The sequence below is a fragment of the Mercenaria mercenaria genome, chromosome 11 (genome assembly GCF_021730395.1).
Source record: "Mercenaria mercenaria strain notata chromosome 11, MADL_Memer_1, whole genome shotgun sequence".
Taxonomy (NCBI): domain Eukaryota; kingdom Metazoa; phylum Mollusca; class Bivalvia; order Venerida; family Veneridae; genus Mercenaria; species Mercenaria mercenaria.
Genome location: NC_069371.1, coordinates 49,890,522 through 49,911,546, shown reverse-complemented (window position 1 = coordinate 49,911,546; position 21,025 = coordinate 49,890,522). Strand labels below are relative to the sequence as shown.

General features: G+C 36.1%; 1 protein-coding gene across 1 annotated transcript in view; it reads left to right on the top strand.

The window, feature by feature from the left end:
* Nucleotides 1-3: 3 nt before the first annotated feature.
* Nucleotides 4-21,025, top strand: part of LOC123530714 (ankyrin repeat and zinc finger domain-containing protein 1-like) — a 42,086-nt gene continuing 21,064 nt past the window's right edge. The window contains exons 1-7 of the mRNA XM_045311467.2: nt 4-124; nt 3,077-3,260; nt 3,977-4,089; nt 5,598-5,694; nt 6,051-6,214; nt 6,553-6,648; nt 6,894-7,009. Coding sequence (XP_045167402.2) covers nt 3,098-3,260; nt 3,977-4,089; nt 5,598-5,694; nt 6,051-6,214; nt 6,553-6,648; nt 6,894-7,009 — 749 coding nt within the window. The 5' untranslated portion in view covers nt 4-124; nt 3,077-3,097. The remainder of the gene's footprint in view (nt 125-3,076; nt 3,261-3,976; nt 4,090-5,597; nt 5,695-6,050; nt 6,215-6,552; nt 6,649-6,893; nt 7,010-21,025) is intronic.

Below are 21,025 nucleotides of genomic sequence, written 5' to 3'. Positions count from 1 at the left end.
CCGCAAATATCAAAATCATTTCAATATGGCGGCGCCCATGTCTCCAATATGTCACAACATTTGCAATAATCAATTTCATCTCAATTGAAATTCATGTTTTCATTTTCAGTCTGTAATTGAGCAGGTAAGGATTATTGTTCATTAATCACTTTGTCTTCATTTTATTTCTTTCATTAAAGCATGGGTAATGTCAAAAAAATGGTTTCGTTTGCAGAAATGAGATGTTTTATGATTGTTAAAGTTGTTTTTCCCCGTTATTTCTTTATATCAGGGGGGTTGTAGAGTATGGGAGGGGGTAGTACTTTAGGGATGGGGGGTAGTAGTTTCCGACATGGCCTCGCGCCAAATACCTGTGGTGTAACTCGCCTAGTCTAACAAATTTGATGCGATCATAGGAAATATTGAGGTTTTTTTCTTATGGGGTCTCCACTCGTGTCTAACTCTCGAAAGACCAAAATAGTGGAGGAAATTTCCGATGAAATTTTCATCACAGCTGATTTGGGTTTAAATATGCTGATTTTGTTCAGGGGTTTTTTTCGGCCGTTTTTATAGCCGTTATTCGGCTATATTCCCAAAGCCAAAAAGTAGGTATTTTTCCCAAAATTAATGCAAAAATTCCCAATCTACATTCTGAAAAAAATTTCATCAAAATTGCACAAAAATTGACCAAGTTATGGACAATTTCGTAATGGAAGTATGTTAAAGATGTACTACAATGTGAAACAAGTGTATGAGAAAGTGCTTACACACATCCTTACTATATCCTATGGGACTAAATATTTCCCAATTTGGAACATTTACGCGTCAAAATTCCCAATTCTGGGGGTATAGGCTATATTACCAAATTAGTTTGAAAAAACCCTGTTGTTGCGAATATGAGATAAAGTCAAAGAAAACTTACATGTATCAAAAGGAGATTCAATTCCTCATTAATTTATGTAAAAATTATCAAATAATTTCCAAAAATACAAATTTTCTGGTGATTTAAACCTATGTATGTACAGAACTGGATTAATGTTTACCATGTCTTCAAGTTATATGCGCAAGCGATAAAACTAACAATTTTACACTACGGTGTACTGTGATTTATCCTCCCATTATTTTGGTCCTTTGAAGTTTTGACGATAAGATTGCCCATCACCAATATAAAACAATCTAAACGTCGAATTATTTTGACTAGTAACTTGCCATAATTGGACAATAAATATTTGTTTGTAAACGTAAATTTGTCTATTTTTTTTTTCAAAGAAAAGGCTTATAAAGCCTTGACTTTATACTATGAACATTGAACAACCAGCCGATGGTAAACTTAAATTTGCAAAAGTAAACAGTAGGATTACCAATTTTCAAATTCTACAATATGTTAAACATGTTAAAGTTAGTTGAAGCATCAAGCCGTCTAGAACTGCCAAGGCTATCCACACGGCCGTCTTGCCGATAAATTTCGTTATCTGCAAGACCATCATGCCGATTATTTTCATTATTTGCGCGATAGTCTTGCTGATTATTTTTGTTATTTGCACGCTAATCATGCATGGAAACTTCTAGTTATGTTGATTATTTTTGTTTACAGACATAGGACTTAAAATACTGTATACATATATAAAATTTAGTTAAGCTTTTCTTAAGTTTTCCCTGCTATTCAGATCTCCATATAACTACTGATTATTTGACAATTTTAGCATGCACCTACCAGCGGCAGCGTGAGATTGCCATGCCTGTATTTATTATGTTGAATAACATATGCATGATTCTTTGAATTAAAAACACAATATGAAAAGTAAGAAATGCGGCATTAAGGTATGATAACTAACTAATTAATGTATGCAAGAATATGTTTTCTGTGCATTTTTTTTATTTTGTTTATATGGATTAATTAATTGAATTAACTAATTTGTTGCATTGTTCTTTTATATCTAATTACAGTTTATTGATTTAATATCATAAACAATGAACTTGATGCTACTAGGTTGTTTTTTTAACTACGCTATATGCTTTACGCCCAAAAATAGAAACACTACCAAAACATCTGTCGTGTGGATAAGAATACTAGTTGGCATGACTGTTGTGCGAATAAGAAAAATAATCAGCACAACCATCATGCTGATAGACACTTTCGTCCAGTATAGGACATCCAGGCTAAAATCTAGAAATTTGTAATTGGTAAAGGTAAATTACAGTTACCATCAATTTGTGAAAGGATTTACATTTATAAGCTTTAAAGAGCTGTCTAAATTACCCCCAGCAATTTGCTGGTACCCATTTACAGATGGGTCGTCTGAGGCAGTTGTAATAATGTGTCTTACCCGAGGACACACCATAATTGGAGTAGTCAGGAATTGAACCTGGGGCCTTTATTCTCTATAGGAAAGCATCACAGCCCTATCGACCTATGCAGAGACTGGACATAAAGCCTGACCTCTAAGAGTTTTCTATGCATACATACTTCATCCAGTAATCAGTTTGTTTATGAATAGTGTAAAGAAATATTTTAACTATTTTGTTTGCATTTAACTTGTCAGGCCTTTTTTCTGCTGTCTCATGGGTCCAACAATTAAACACTTTCCCAGTGCAAAATATGGGTTTTTTCCCAATTTCAAAAAAAACTGTAATCCACATCACGAATAACCTGCAGTTGGTGACTATTAAATAACCGTACTACGGATGCTTGATTTTAGTGAGGTAGCTCACTTACTACAGAACTTTAGTACTCTGTCTAAAGGAATTAATAGCTACAACAGAACAAATGTTCACAATTCAAAATATTACAGAGGTAATTACAAAAAGATCATGCCATGGGTACACAAAAACATAATGTCCTTGCATTTTCATCTGTTTTCAAAATTATGATAAAAACTGATATATTGAGTAGGGTTGGGTGTGATGACTAACATTCCTTCTGTAGTATATCATATTTTGATCTGAACCACGGTGCAACATTTTTCAGATCTTAGAGGATGGGTCCTTCTCGTACTTTAACAGTAATATACGGCCTGTTGTAGTGACAGAAAATTGCTGTTTAATTATGAAATGATAAGTGTTTGTTTAAGAAGTGTAGCTATATGCTTTATTTCAGAATCAAATCAAGAAGAAAACTATGGCGACCAATTCTCCGAAGAAGACGCAGAGAGTGAAACCAAAATCATATTCCACATGCCTGTTATATAATACAACAGAAGCACAGAGCAAGCTCTCAGGCATCACATTGGCCAGTTGTAACCCGAGCCTTAAATCTAGAGTACAGAATGTAGTGAATACAGGTAAAACTGGTAATCATATAAATAATAATGTCATGTAGCTTACTAACTTAAACGCATAAAACCAGTTTCAAAATAGTAGTCAAGGGTGTAAAAGAAGGATGTAGCTTCTATTAGATTTGACCCTTACCAAAGTTATCATGCTGGACATGATTGATTCTGCTTTAGCGACCAGTGCAGATCATGATCAGCCTGCACATCTGTGCAGTTTGGTCAATGTCATGACCTGCACCGTTTGCCATTCAGTCAGTATCTTTTTGGTATGCATCTTTTTTAACAGTTAACGGTACTGTCTAAACTGGAAGCGGGACAAGTTCATTAGAGAAATTTAGCAGGGTAAGGGTTAAATACTGTGAAATCTCTAATATTTGTGAGGAACTAATTTGCATGTATATCATTGTTTTGTCAATCCATGAAATTAACTCCACACAAGCAAGTAAAATTCCCACTCATTCTGGGTTCAGAAGTTGAAACCCTTGACTTCTTATCCCCACGAATTATCAGTTAAAAGGGTCCAAACCATGGAATTTCTTGTCCAAGAAATCACAGTGCATACCGTGATCAGCCTGCATTGGTTGCAAGGGCAGAATCACTTGCCTCCAGCAGGCTAAAGGTTAAAGGAAGTATTTTACAAGTAACATGAATGTGTTAACAGATAACTGTCTTATATCTGTAGAGATCTGTAAAATAAATACTCTTCAGTTTTGAATACTCTTCAGTTTCAGAAGTTGAAGAAGTGGCTGCACCAGCACCAGAACTTCTACAGTTGACGGTGTCAGACAAGATGTCATGTAATTACTGCGATGCTGTGTTTGCTCATAGAGTGGAACAGGTATTTTTTTCATCCAATTATGTAAATTTATTACATGTTTTTCAGTGAATTATTGAAATATAAAAGTAAAGTGTATTTTGGTAATTTCACAGTGATAACATTCAAGTATTTTTCACTGGTACAGAACACACTTATATACCTATGTTTGTTTGAGCCTTGCTTGGATCGTCGGGAGAGGAAGCTTGTGTAAGGTAAGTGTTTCTATCTAGGTGCTCGTCTGTGCCTGCCAAAAAATGTGCAGAGCGGCACTATAAAGCTGGAAAGTCGTCATATGGTCTAAATCTTGGTGCTGTAAAAACTTTGCGTAACAGAGGTACAGTTCATGTGCTCTGCACTTATTGAAATCGGATTTGATATTGACTGGAAGTTTTAATGACATTTCTAGTGTACTGTTGACATTTTTTCTTAGACATGACTTAATCATTTTCATAGAAATAATGCCAAGAGAAGATATTTATGCAAAACAGAATTATAAATTTTAGCTCTCTTTGCTTCCCCACACTACTACATATCGTTATGTAAAGTATCTTTGAGCACCCTTGAGTATTTCCATTTTAAAACCTGGTAAGAGAAAAAACGCAAACAAGATACCATAGACGTGTATTTGTAGTTATTTCCCTTTAGCTTTGAAAGTAGTATAAACAACATAAATAACTGTTGTGGACTGTAATGATGTAAGTGGTACAAAATGCATATACCGGTAAGTTAATAATTTCAGATTTTCTTTAGTACAAAGATGTTAACCTGATTAATATTTTTTTTGTGCTGAAAGGCATTTAATTACTTTACATACACAAATGTAATGTGTGTGTAGTTATTGCTTCAAGGATTTGTTTGTTACGATATAATCAGCTTTTCAAGACCAGTACAGCAATTTCACAGTAACTTTAAAAACTTTCGTGAGAGATTTATTTTTGCTATGTTTGCTGAGATTAGTTGTGAAAAATAAATCCTACTAAAAGAACTATTAATTTTACAAATAGCCCTAAATGTTTCACCAGATGACATGTACGTATTTCTAGTATTCTAATTCATAAACAGTTACCAGTTTTAAATATACTGAACTTTTAAACCAATGAAAATACACGATTCTGCAGTACCCTTACCATTGTTTCTTGATTCCTAACCAGTACTGACTTGCTCTTTGCAAATAATTGACAACTTTCCCTCATTAAATCATTACACTTTATATGGAGCATTTATCTTGCCTAAGGATCAAACGCGTAATCTTTTGGTTAATAGTCTTGAGCACTAACTACAAAGATAACTTGGTAATTCTTTCCTTAAACAAAGTTCCTAGGCCCAGTGGGCTGTTGATACAATATGAGCCATTAAAAGAACTGAAGTCAGAAAAATATTTAATAATAGAAAATTAACATACTTTAAGGAATCAGTTTATAAAATAATGACAAATTTTAATGAAATTGTAATAAATTGCTGAAAAGGCAGTTAACAGCTTAAGCTGTGTGTTTCCGAAAATACATTTAACTGATGTTTATATTTTGTAGAAGAGGCACTATAGGTCAGACTGGCACAGATATAACCTCAAGCTTCGGCTGAAAGGTAAAGACAGAGTTAGCGAGGAACAGTTTGAAGATATCTCAGGTGAGTTACATTGATATACAGTCGAAACTGCCTTAGGGGCTATTATAGCTTAGCAGTGGTATGCACAACTAGGCTTCATATCAGTTGCTCTTAAGTTGCAGTTGATATAGCCAATTTGCTATCTTCCCTTGCAGTTTATTCAGGCAATATGTCTTTTTTAGTTGCTATTAACATAGCCACTTTGACATCTTCATTTGAAGGTAACATAGCCAATTTGACATTTGCAGTTAATAAAACCAGTTTTCATCTTGAGTTGCAGTTAACAGAGTCTGTTTTTATTGTTTAGTTGCAGTCAGTAAGCCCAGCTGTCTTTGTTTAGTTGCAATGAGTATCCAATTGTCATTGTTCAATTACAGGTAACATATCCAGTTTGTCTGGAAGTGACTCAGACAGTGAAGCAGATACTGATACTGACAAAGAGTCTAAAACAGGAAGTGGTAAAAAACTGCCTGGTTCTCCTCATAGACGTATACACTCTGGTAATACAAGTACTGACAGTGAAAGTGAATCTGGAAACCAGGTATATACTTGGTTGGTTTTGCAATTTTTGTCTGGAAAACGTCAGTGGATTGTTGAGTCCTCTGATTATGACTTGATCCAAACTTGTATTTGTTGAAATGCCTTGATCACAAAATCTGGACTGGATGCATTGAAAATGTGCCAGTGTGAGTTTCAAACCAAACAGCACAAAAGCAGGTATTACTAATATGAAATTATTGCATAGAGTTCTAGAAAACAAACTGGCAACAAGCAAGTAAAAGGGAAGAGTTTTATCTTTTTTCAGTGCTGTATAAAACATCAGTTTCAAACTAAATGAATATCCTAATGCATTTCTAACTATTCTTTTTTTTTTTTCAGACAGAAGATGTTGCTAGAAGGCTACCAAAGGTTTATTTTAGAAATAAAAATGGAGACTTATTGTCAATATACAGATGTGTTCTCTGTCATAAGAAGGTAATTATATTTTTACAAATTTCTATTAGGTTTTCTGTATATTTGATCGTGTATTGGGTTAAGATAGTTCTGCATGTTTGGATCAATAAAATTTATTCAACATATTATATTTTCTACTGTGTAGAATAATAATACTAGTAAACTGTGAATTATCAAAGCAGCATTTTAAAATTCTGCAGAAGAAGAAGTTATTAAGTAACTTGAATGTTGAAAAGTTATAAAGTAATATAACATTGATCTTGCAGTCGCATCCAAGCCAGCAAGAAGACCTTGTTACCTTGGCAACCAGTGTCCCTGACCAGATGAACTGGGCAGTTTTCATGGCAGCAGGTGGGCACTTTGCTGGAGCAGTTTTCAATAAGTAAGTTTTCGAGAAACTGTAAATCTGTGTTTTATACTCTATTTATCCGAATGTTGGGACACCCTGGAGGCATCCTTTTGATTTATGAAATAACGTGCTGTATACAGTATTGTGTTTCCCACCACACAGTGGTGTGGGAGACATATTGATTAACTCCTGTCTGTCTGTCTGTCACAAATCTTGTCTGCACTCTAAGTCGAACATTTCTCATCCTATCTTCACCAAACTTGAACAAAATGTGTTTGACCATAAGTCCTCGGCCATGTTGGCACTTAGGAATTATGGCCCTTGAATTACCGAAAATCGCCATTTTTACTCTTGTCTGCGCTCTTAAGTCGAACAGTTCTCATCCGATCTTCACCAAACTTGAACCAAATGTTTTTGACCATAAGTCCTTGGCCAAGTTGATTAACTATCTAAATCGCCTTAGGCCCTTCAAAATCATGGCCCTTGAATTAATTAAAATCAACATTTTTACTCCTCAGAGGTATATTTGTAGTGAGTAAACAGTATATAAAGATTGACTATTTAGACATCGTGGGAGACATGTGCTTTTATCAAAAGCAGCTCTTGTTTTTACTTCACCTGAACTTTGTTCAGGGTGAGTTATAAGTGTAGGTGGATCTTATGTCCAGTATCGATTGTCCTGTGTCAATGCTTTTGCTTAAACATCTTCTTGGAAACTACTGGTCAGAATGACTCCAGACTTGGTCCATCATAATATCCTGGCATGGATATCTCTCAAAATTATTTGAATACTTCCACTTCGTCCCAATTAGGGCCACCAAAGATAAAAAAAGAAAAAAAGAATTTTTAAAGTTGCTTCTCGTGAACTACTTGATAAATCTTCAACAAACTTGGTCTGTAGTTTCTTTTTTTGGTCCTCCTCACCTTTTTCAAATGGTTCTACTTGGACCTTTTGAGGGCCACCAGACATAAAAATAGAAACAGCTTTAAAGGACAATTGTCACGAACCACTTGATGGATCTTTACCACACTTGGTCTGTAACATCCGTATATGTTCCTCTCTCAGGTTTGTTCATATGGTTCTGCTAAAATTAGAAAACCTTTTACATGGCTTTTTATCACGGGATGTTCATGAAACTTAATCTGTAGCATCCTTGTATGGTCCTCTTTCAGATTTGTTCATGTTTTCTTTCATACAAATTTTAATGGAAATGCTGTTGATTGTTCCGTCTGTCCGTCCGTCCGTTAGCAATTTCGTGTCCGCTCTGTAACTCTTGAACCCCTTGAAGAATTTCGAAGAAACTTTACACAAATGTTCACCACACCGAGACGACGTGCAGAGCACAAGTTTTGGATGTCTCGCTTCAAGGTCAAGGTCACACTTAGGGGTCAAAGGTCATATCAGTTTGTTTCGTATCCGCTCGGTAAGTCTTGAACTGCTTGAAGGATTTCAAAGAAACTTGGCACAAATGTTCACCACATCGAGATGACCTGCAAAGCGTATGTTTCAGATGACTCACTTCAAGGTCAATGTCACACTTAGGGGTCAAAAGTCATATCAGTTTGTTTCATGTCAGCTCTGTAACTCTTGAACTGCTTGAATGAATTTCAAATAAACTTGGCACAAATGTTCACCAAACCCAGACGATGTGCAGAGCACATGTTTCGGATGACTCTCTTCAAGGTCAAGGTCACACTTAGGGGTCAAAGGTCATATATGACTTTGCTTTGTTTATATTGCTCTGCATTGCAGTGCTGTTGTTTTTATTTGGCAGATCCCTTTTTTTGTTCTCTTACAATAAAAAAAATTGAATTACATTTGTACTTCCCTTTTATATTACTATAAATAGCTTATTTTGAAACTTTTTTTATTATTGGCCGTAGGGAAAAACCGAGACCACTTTTCTGTGGTACCTCCAATTCTTAGGTGTATTTTGAAATACCTGTACCTGTTAAGGATTATTTTGTGGACTAAGAATTTTTTTCTAATTTCTCTCCTTTGTTGTTCCAGTCCTTTGGGCTTCAACAGTCAAGTTCTTTAAATTTTGTTCCCATCCTCTGATGTAACCGTTCGGGCGTATATTGCCCCACTTAGCGGAGCTCTTGTTTCTATTGTCTGGCTTGAATACATATTTGTTATCCCTTGAAAATAGAAAAGTTTTTACCAATCAGCTTATCTGCACATATGTTGGTCAGTAATGTTTTGTGACTGCTCAACATCTTTAAGTCTGATATAATTTTGGCATCAATATTTGTTCCTTTGAGGCAACATACATGTATTTCTTATGCTACTCCATATACATTCTTGGAATCCCCTATACTCACACCTTCAGCGATTCTGTGCCTTTACGTCCATAGATTGACTGCTTCTCAGAGGTTTTATTCTACTACTTTCTTGTACACAAACTGGACTGCCACAACATGGTAATCAGAGGTCTAAGTGTTGTTATATTTTTTTTGTAAGCTTTAACTTCCCTTCAAGTGAATCTTAAACTTCATAGATCATTGTAATGTTTATGTATCAAAATAGTTTACAGCCAGTAGGCGAAGTGCTGGGTTTCGAAAAAGTATATTTTGAGTTACACAATAAATACATCTACTGCCCCTGAAATAGTTTGTATAATTTCAAATACTTATATTATCTTTATATTTCATTTTGCTTTCTTTATAATATATCTTACTATAAATATTAACAAAGTTGTAAGAATCCTATAACTGACAGCTGACAACTGGAAGCATGCATAATAACATTATTAATGGACCGCCTCGTTTCATTCTGTGGCATCACTTTAAAAAGTTCACTTAAGCGGATATTTGAATTGATTAGATTATTACACTTATCAAATGTTCCTTGAATCGTGTTTAGGGATGTATCAAAATAGACAATTCACTAAGTGACAGTGAAAGATTTATGTGCTTACTAGCATCCTAAATCACGTATTGGCACCCTCGCTAATATCCTGTGCAAATGTAGTTTTAGCTGTGCTAATAACCACTAAATGCATAAAATTGTGGTCTTATTAGCATAATTGAGCCGTGACATGAGAAAACCAACATAGTGGGTTTGCGACCAGCATGGATCCAGACCAGCCTGCGCATCCGCGCAGTCTGGTCAGGATCCATGCTGTTCGCTAACAGTTTCTCTAATTGCAATAGGATCTGAAAGCGAACAGGATGGATCCTGACCAGACTGCGCGGATGCGCAGGCTGGTCTGGATCCATGCTGGTCGCAAACCCACTATGTTGGTTTTCCCATGGCACGGCTCAATTATAATCTAATATACTTCTCAAAATATTAACAGTCATGAAATTTTTTGAAAATATGTGCTTAAAATACAGCTATGATTAAAATTTATTATTTGTCTTTGCTGGTACATGTACTACATACCTAAATAAGTATGTTAAAGACCCGCAACTGTAAAAGAAACTGCATGACAAAATGTTTCTGAAAATGAAAATCCATGAATAGACCACTTGTATTCAAAGTTTATTATGTAATAGAAACAAATTCATTGTTTTATTTACATATTAAATAAAGAAAGACTGAAAGTATGTTGTTATGTTGCAACAAAATTACTGTTTTGTGTTTCACAGTTATTGTCACATGTCATAGAGTCAAACGTGATAGAAATGTGCTGAAAATAAATACATAGTAAACGACATAAGCGGGCAAATATTTGATGGATGTGGATAGTAATTAATACTTGGTATCATGTAAGAATGGAATTAATATATCTAAAATTAAATGCAGTCATTGTTTGTCATATTGTTATGTCACTCGGGAATGTCATCGTGGTGTAATTTCCTCACAATTGCAAATATTGCACATTACTTTACACTGCAACCAGTCTTAAAAGCATCTTTATATGTGAAAAACAATCGTAAATAAAAATTATTATGCATAAAGCTAAAAATAGATACATTATTTTCTGTTTAGTTTATTTAACTGATTTACTAATTGTTTTGACATGGGGTTTAAATGCAAGGTTTTATTCCAAGTGGTATATTCAGTTTATGAACCTTTAAGGTTGTCCTACAGATAGAGATACTGTATATAAACGAATCATGTCCTAATTTAAAGTTAGGTGGACCGGAGGCAGCTGGTTATCTATGAATTGCATACACACCCCGGCTACCATAATTTGCCCACTCATTGTTTTGTTTTTGTTTCTGAATAGACAAAATATGCACCCCAACCCCACCCCAAAAATGCAGATGAAAATTTAAGAAAAATTTGATTTCCATTGCATTTCTTGCTAGTTATGTCTTCCACCACACTGTTGTGTGGGAGACATACTGATTTACTCCTGTCTTGTCTGTCTGTCTTCTGTCTCAAATCTTGTCTGCACTCAAAGTCGAATATTTCTCATCTGATCTTCACCAAACAACATGTGTTTGACCATAAGTCCTCGGCCAAGTTTGATAATTAGCCAAGTCGGCCCAGGCTCGTCGGAATTATGGCCCTTGAATTACCGAAAATTGGCCTTTTTACTCTTGTCCGCGCTCTAAGTCGAACATTGCTCATCCGTTCTTCACCAAACTTGAACAAAATGTGTTTGACCATAAGTCCTTGACCAAGTTTGATAACTAGCCAAATCGGCCCAGGCACTTTGGAATTATGGCCATTGAATTACCGAAAATCGGCCTTTTTACTCTTGTCCGCGCTCTAAGTCGAACAGTTCTCATCCTATCTTCAGTAAACTTGAACCAAATGTTTTTGACCATAACTCTTTGGCCAAGTTTATTAACTAGCCAAATCGTCCCAGGCACTTCAGAATTATGGCCCTTGAATTACCCAAAAACAACCTTTTTACTCTTCAAAGGTATATTTGTAGTGAGTTAACAGTATATAAAGACTGACTTACTATTTAGATGATTAGGCAGTTGTGGGAGACATGCGCTTTTCTCAAAAGGAGCTCTAGTTTAGCTTTTTTTTTTCTCCAAGGCTTTTCAAGGTAGGACTACATACATACTGCATAACTTATTAAAACAACAATTATAGATATTGCATTCCTGAGAGGGTATTATGAAAAATGTTCACCTTGAGACATATGAATATCAAAGAAGGGGTCACTGCCGAGGTTGATATTTATGCTTTAAGTGGTCAGTATTTTTCATATCACCCTCTCAGAAATGCAGTGCCTATTTTATTTTACTGAAAACACATAAAATAGATAAAATGCAGACATATATTTGGAGTCTTTTATTGTCCTGTAAAGACTAGAGAGAGAGATCATCCTAAATCTAAAATTATGGCGAATTTGTTTTAAGACCAATTTTCATTTGTTTTTGTCTGCCATTAAATGAACTCTTTACAAGCGAGTATCAGTAAGTGCCTAGTCAGCTGTCAATGCCAAAGTAGTAAGAGATCACATGTGCAGAAAACCAAAATAGCACTTCTGCACAGGAGGTATTAAATAACTTTCCCACTTACATGCCATTAAGATCTTTGGAAATCAGTAGTAGTATTTATGTTTAGTATGTGGTATGTCTAGACTTAACCTGTCAAATGTTATTTCGAGTGATATGACATTGTGCTGACCTAAATCTTACTGAAGGACAGTCATGTTTTATTAAAATCTAATATTGAATGAAACAGTGATTTTAGAAATTTAAGTGTTTAACCTGAAGCATATTAAATATATAAGCTGTTCATTGCCATTGGGAAAAAGTCATTGTAAAAAAGACACCCATTGTCTTTAAATTGTTATAAAGAATTTTGTTTTGTTTTTTTCATATTAAATAAAGAAAGACTGAAAGTATGATGTTAGAGTCAGTGTACCTGGTTTCGCACACTTTTTACACACTTCTTGAAATAAACTGAAATATGTGGAAGCAATTTATTATTTTGCATTTTCAGGCAGAAGAATAGATACATGGCTCTTTATTTATGCACTAGGTTATTCTTCATGTGATAACTGCTCACCACTGTTACCTCTCCAATATAGCCAGAAAATGACCCATTATTCGGACATATTTGTACCCGGTTTCGCACACCGTGACTAAAAATTCTCTAATTCTTTGTACAGTACGGATATTGGTTGAATCGAAATTGCACAACACTGATACTTCTGTAGAAACTGTATTTTTAGCTGTCATTATCATAATGATGTCGCTATACCATGCACAAGCGAGGTACCCTCAGTGGTGTCTAATTTTATGCTGTCTGGGTGATACTTTTACTACACTTTTATATATCTTTGTCTTTTATCAGGATGCCTGCTTGTCGTTTAGAAAACTATAGGAACATTCAAAAGGAGACCTGGTCCCTTGATTTCACCAGTTTAAATTTCTCTTGGCAAGTATTTCATTACAAGAAACGGAAAATTCTTTGGTGTGCGAAACCGTGAACTGTGCGAAACCGAGTACACTTACTCTATGTTGCAACAAAATTACTGTTTTGTGTTTCACAGTTATTGTTACATGTCATAGAGTCAAACGTGATAGAAATGTGCTGAAAATGAATATATCGTAAACGACATAAGCGGGCAAATATTTGGTGGATGTGGATAGTAATTAATACTTGGTATCATGTAAGAATGGAAATAATTAATATATCTAAAATTAAATGAAGTCATTGTTTGTCATATTGTTATGTCACTCGGGAATGTCATCGTGGTGTAATTTCCTCACGTCTGAAATGCAAGTATTGCACAGTACTTTACACTGCAACCAGTCTTAAAAGCGTCTTTTAATAGTTTGATACAATATGTGAAAAACAGTCGTAAATAAAAATCATGCATAAAGCTAAAAATAGATAGGTTATTTTTAGCAATCTAAATGGAAAACTAGAACATGTTCTATTTATAGACTGATATTAGTTTATCAAAGCATTTTGATTTTTTCTTAAAATCAGTAAGTTAGTTTTTATCACAGTTATTAATATTTTTCATTTCAAAGGCAGGATCTCAGAATTTGCACATTTTACAAGGTGATAATACTTTTCTATGAAGAACTGAACAAAAACTGAAAAGCAACAGGTGGTTCTAAAAATAGAACATAGTACAAATATATTGTAATAAATTATATATGAATATTTATATTCCTAAGTTAACATTTATTTTTCATTTGTCATAATTATCTGCATAATTATTAAGCAAATGTTACGGAAAAGAAATATAGCTTTGAAATAATTCTGTTTAGTTTATTTAACTGATTTACTAATTGTTTTGACATGGGGTTTAAATGCAAGGTTTTATTCCAAGTGGTATATTCAGTTTATGAACCTTTAAGGTTGTCCTACAGATAGAGATACGGTATATAAACGAATCATGTCCTAACTTAAGTTAGGTGGACCGGAGGCAGCTGGTTATCTATGAATTGCATACACTCCCCAGCTTCCATAATTTGCCCACTCATTGTTTTGTTTTTGTTTCTGAATAGACAAAATATGCACACCCACCCAAAAAAATGCAGATGAAAATTTAAGAAAAATTTAATTTCCATTGCTTTTTTTGCTAGTTATGTCTTCCACCACACAGTGGTGTGGGAGACATATTGATTTACTCCTGTCTTGTCTGTCTGTCTGTCTTTCTGTCACAAATCGTGTCTGCACTCTAAGTCGAACATTGCTCATCCGATCTTCACCAAACTTGAACAACTGTGCTTGACCATAAGTCCTTGGCCAAGTTCAATAACTAGCCAAATCGGCCCAGGCACTTCGGAATAATGGCCCTTGAATTACAGAAAATTGGCCTTTTTAGTCTTGTCCGCGCTCTAAGTCAAACAGATCTCATCTGATCTTCAGTAAACTTGAACCAAATGTTTTTGACCATAACTCTTTGGCCAAGTTTATTAACTAGCCAAATCGCCCTAGGCACTTCAGAATTATGGCCCTTGAATTACCCAATATCAGCCTTTTTACTCTTCAAAGGTATATTTGTAGTGAGTAAACAGTATATAAAGACTGACATTATTTAGATGATTAGGCAGTTGTGGGAGACATGCGCTATTCTCAAAAACAGCTCTAGTTTAGCTTTTTTTCTCCAAGGCTTTTCAAGGTAGGACTACATACATGCTGCATAACTTATACCGTGTTCACACTAGCAGATCTGTTTTATTTTTATCAGGCACTAATTGGCTATAATTGGTATTTGACATTTAAAACTCATCAAAATATAATCTAGTTTGTGTCCACACTAGGCAAAGAAATGTGGTTTAAATATATACATGCAATGTTGAAATAAATACAAATATTTTGCAATAAGCAAAAAAGGTTTCAAAGAAGGAGGCTGACAGAAACAAGAAGAAGTAATCAAGGTTTAAACTTCAGTGTTCATCTAAAAATTTCTGTTCATTCCATCTATAGTTCATTTTGAGCATCAGTGCATGACTTCATATCGCAATTTAATGTTTTTGCTTCATCGACACTTCAGCCATTATAGCATCAATCGTTTGATACAAAAGAGAAACACATGGTATTCTTCAGCCAAAAGGTAAGATCTGGGGATTTGGGATTGAAAAACCAGTTATAACTCACATTTGTGTTCACACTTGTAAAATAATGTAGTATTACTTTTTAATATAGTATTAAAACCACCTCCCAAGGTAGTTTTAATGCTATATTACAGAAACCAGTTGACATTTACATAATTCACATTTTACACCACATATAGTTTGGATGCAAACAAGTTTTAAAAAATAAACCCAAGTTAATATGGGATTAAAAGCATAGTCTGAACAAGGTATTATTTAAACAACAATTATAGATATTGCATTCCTGAGAGGGTAATATGAAAAATGTTCACCTTGAGACATATGAATATCAACCAAGGGGTCAGCCGACGTTGATATTTATGCTTTGAGTGGTCTTTGAGTAGTCAGTATTTTTCATATCCCCCTCTTTCAGGGGCGTAGGGACCATTTGCGTATTGGGGCGGCGAAGGGGGTGGGTTTGGGAGGGGGGATCCCTCTCGCAGCAACGGGGTCCGGGGTGTCCCCGGGAAAAATTTGCATATAGCTAGAGTAAATGGTGCAATCTGGCGACTTCTTGGACTGCTCATGCAGTAGCTGTTAAACTTATCGTTTATTTCGAGTTTTCACCCATAATTACAGTTTACTGTGTTTAAAAACTGTAATGGCGGTAGAACCAGTAATGTCTATGTAGGGGATCGAGCACAAGACCCTGACTTTTAGTCATTTAGTCTAAATTTTAGTCTGAATTTTAGTCATTAAATGGCATTATAAAGGTAAAACGCAATTCACTGTTTTCTTTCTGAAATAAGCACTAATTATATACTCGTATGTTTATATATTTTAATTTCATTACATAATTTATTGCACACAATGTACAGCATATATATGTAGAACATCATTAGCACCAATCCAAGTTAAACAAACTTTCCAAATGTACTTTAGCGTGTTTCATTTCCACAAACAAATTCATTTGCCACTTCCATCATGTAAATTTTGTCTGTCATCTCCCTATGCACATAGAGTGTCACGAGATGGTTTAACCTTTTCTGTGTCATACTGGTACGCAAATAAGTCTTAACTCTACGTAGAGCCAAGAAGGTACGTTCACTAGTCGCATTCGTCGCTGGCATCACTAGCACAAGTTTTAACACAGTCACAATTTCAGAGAACATATTCCTTGAGACCGGGTTCATGTTTTGAATAAGCTCAACAACAGGTTGCAAGGAAACACATTTTGTGTCGCTGATTGCACTCTCCGCATACACTTGAAGGGTTTTTAGCTGAGTGAGTAGAGATGTCTGATCGATGTCATCCTTGTAGAATTCTACAACATAGTTCATGTCATCTACAAAAGACAGATCACCAGTCACACATTTAATCAACATGTCTTCAAGATGTCTGTAGGTCTTGTACCCGGGTTGATCGAACCTGCTCTGCACGCAGTTTATAGTAAGGTCGAGCGCCTCATAATATTTTTGACGGTACAAGTCCTTCACTGTGGCAGGATATTCATTGGGTGCGCATCCAGTCTCAAATCGTTCTGGCATTTTTCATCTACGCGGCATAGTTGGCTCATTGACATCAAGAGTGTTGAGCTGATCATTCACTTGGTCCCAGAATTTAACGTAGCTATCCTCATCTCTCATGCGCTCAAGCGTTTCAGTAGCGATCCTCCCGAGTTTCTGGCCCTCTGCCGCGGACATTTCCTTGTGTTGTAGTGTTTTACTAAGATTGTCAGTGTGTCGCAGTACCTCGAATCCCAAGCTAACACCAAAGAGAAAATCAAAGTTACTCATTTGTGTCTGCACACCCAAGATGCGCGCACGTGTTTCCGAATCCTTGACATCATCGTAACTGCTGTCCCACAATGTCTGCAACACATTATAGTTCTCAAGGACACTGTTTAGGCTAGCGGCCCGAACAGTCCACCGTGTTGGGCATAGCACTCTAAATCCGGGTTGGTCTGGATTCATATCACTTTTCAGCTTCTCAAACAGACTGTCTCTCTTGGGTGAATATTTAATCAGCTTTGACATTTCATGAACGGTGTCTAATGCATCCCTCATAACTTTCGATCGTTTAACAGTGTCACCAACGGCAAGATTTAAAGCATGTCCGTAGCAGTGTGTATATACGGCACGTGGTTCCTTCTGGACGAGATTTGTAGCAACTCCACTTTTCGAGCCAGACATGTTGCTCGCACCATCGTAGCATTGACCACGGCAGTTGTTCAGTCCGAGATTCATACGTATGAGTGTGTCCTCAATTACGCTGGTCAGTGTCTTTGCGTCTATTAATGCCACCATGTACAACCCAATAAAATCCTCGTGCACATTCAGTTCATTATCCACATGCCTCAACACCAGAACAACCTGTTCACGATTGGACTGGTCTGTAGTCTCGTCAGCCATGATGGTGAAGAAGTGATTTTCCTTGATGTCGGAGGCTACTTTCCGCAGAATACCCAGTGCCATTATTTGTAGGACTTCGTTCTGAATGTCGGGTGATGTATACTTCTCCCTTTTCTTCTCCATCCATGTTATGATCGACTCGTCTGTTTCGCCGTGAAGTCTGAGTAGCTGTAAGAAGTTGCTCTCGTCTTCATCGTGCCCCCGTAACGCTACTCCCTGACGTGCCAAGAACCGGATGTTTCTCAAGATAGTAAGTAGTTGGGCGCGGTTGTGTTTCTTTTCTTCTGAGTGAGCAGCAGATAGTGTTTCCCCAATGTCTTTTGTCTATTTTGGCAGAGTAACATGTCTTTCAACTGCTTCCTTGTGGCATTCTGATTGCTGATGTTTTCTGTACTTTGTTGTGGCGTCCTTCCAGTTGCAAAAGCCCGCCAATACGAACGCAGACTCGGCCTTCGAGTTAGCGATTTTGCCTTCTTTCATAGCCGACATACAGATGAAACAGAACGCCAGATCTTTGGATTGAAAAAAAATGCATACACATGTAAATGTGTAAGAACTCCTAATATGAATGCATTCAGTAATTTAAAACATTTTGAATATCTAGTGAAATATTGACACGTATTGTAATTTGTAATATGTATGGTAGCATTTATTTAAAAGCATCCTGAGGCTTTAACTTGACAGATCCCAAATGTACAGGAGACCTAACATAATCGTATATTTTGCAACAAATATTTACCTCATCATAGTGAATCCATGGAAATACGCTGAACCATTGAGGGTTGAATGAACGGAGTTCAGGGTTCTTTTTACCGAATGATCACTTTGGAAACGCAAAATTGCCAGGCTGATTGGCCTTTTCCATTATTATGTTAAAGCTGTAATACTTGTAAATGTAACTAGACGTTTGGTCGAAAGACAACTAGTCTAATCTAAATTTAGCCTACTGGTTTCTGGTCGAATACGTCACCTGGTCTAATAAGACAATTGGTCTATTTTTTCTTTATAGATTGATTATAAGCTTGTATCGGCGAACGATATTCATCCCATTTTGACCAATTATGTGACCAGTTATACTTATTTCATTGAGCGATGTTCACCCATTTTTGCTCGTTTTTTAGATTTGCCTTAGGTGAGTATATTATGTTTTTGAGTGAATTTGAGCCATTTCTTCGGGTCGTTTTCATTAGTTTCGATACCCATCATGACAACAAAGCCGGAATTTTTTCTTAGTTCGAGGGGTGGGAAAAAAGCAAGTTTCAATGGATTTTCTTACTGTAAAGATCGTTTGGACACAAAAACAGGCAAAACATACTGGAGATGCGAAAATAGAAAATGTAAGGGACGACTGATTACCTTAGCCGATGACAGTGTGACGAAAGAGTCCGACCATGATCTCCACGGACCTGATTTTCCTCAGATTGCCGTACAGATGTCTATGGCGAGAGTGCGGGAAGCTGCCGCCTCATCACAAGATGAGCCCGCCAAAATTGTTAACAAAGAGTTGGCATCTGATTTACCTTCGGAATTTCGTGCTTACTGGCCAAAAGAGGCCACTGTTAAGAGGAAAATTCAAAGACAAAGGCGGAAAGTATTGCCAGAAATCCCGTCGTCGCGTCAGTGGAGAGATCCAATGTATCCACCGCACTTATGGAATGTGTACAAGCGCACTCTTGAAGGTGAACCCAGGACCAACAACCAGTTGGAGGGATGGCACCGTCGCTTCAAGACAATTGTAGATAAAAATCACCCAAACATCTACCTCTTTCTTGAGAAACTAAAGGGCGAACAAGCTCGCACAGAGACATTGATTGAGTCATTAATTGCAGGACAGAAGCCAGGAGAATCTCGACAAAAGGCAAGTTTTTGTTTCATATATATATATATATATAAATATTTTCAGGCGATCATTGCGAAGTACACACAAATTTTCAATTTTGTTCACACATCTTTTTTATTTCAGAACGCACTAGTGCGACCAATACACGTTTTCAATTTTGATTCATATCTAACACTCATATTTTTTATTATTTCAGGTGAAGAAAACCAATGAGAAAGTGCATTTGATCGTCCAGGAATTTGACAAGAGGCCCCCTATTGATTTTCTGAAAGGACTTGCATATAATATTAAATATTGAGTCATAGACTGTTCATACAATGATCGATTTCGTAACTGTTCGTAATCATAAATCGAATGCAGCCTCATCTCAATAAAGTGAAAGTAGTATGATACATTGTTGTGTCCATTTTCGACCATGTTTCGACCAGTTTTCGACCAATTTCGACGAAAAAATAATTTAGACTAATTAACATCGTCGGCCTAATGTCACAGTAGACGAAATTGTCATTTAGACCTAATTTTAATTAGACGAAGTGTCTTTCGACCAAACGTCATGGAAGCGTAAAATCTATGAGGATTTTTCTACATTTGATGCATTGAATTTAATCATTATGATTGGTTTCTTTCATATTTCAAACAATATGTTTAAGTGTCAAAAATATTTAATTTAATATATTTTATGAAAAGACATCTAAAGATGCCGGTTTGCGTTTGTGTTTTACTCAAGGTATATATCTTTGTCGGTAGAATTTGAGACACAACATTAATTGCAAGTGTCTATAATCTGTTCGGCAGTAAGCAATTAACTACCGATTAACTTTCATTAATTAATGTATCGCCTATAATCCGAGTCTGCGGGGCGTGAAAATACAGCGATCTTGGTCGTTGCGGATTACCGATTTTGTACAATACCCTGTCACCATGGTGATATAGCAAGGTGTCAGCGATATGATAAGATTTTATGTATATATCAGTCGCCGATGCACTTCATGATAAATTGACAATTGGCTGTATTTATTCTCCATTATATTTTCTAGGGGGCCTCCGTGGCCGAGTGGTTAGAGTCGTTGACTTCAAACCATTTGCCCCTCATCGATGTGGGTTCGAAACCTCATTTGGGGCGTAGAATTCTTCACGTGAGGAAGCCATCCAGCTGGCTTACGGAAGGTCGGTGGTTCTACCCAGGTGCCCGCTCGTGATGAAATTGTGCACGGAGGGGCACCTGGGGTCTTCCTCCACCATTAAAGCTGGAAAGTCGCCATATGACCTAAAATTGTGTCGGTGCGACGTTAAACCCAACAAAAAAAAAAAAAAAAAAAAAAAAAAATATTTTCTAGCCTTTTCCAAAAAATTACAAGTTCGGCATTTCGCCGCTCCTCGAAA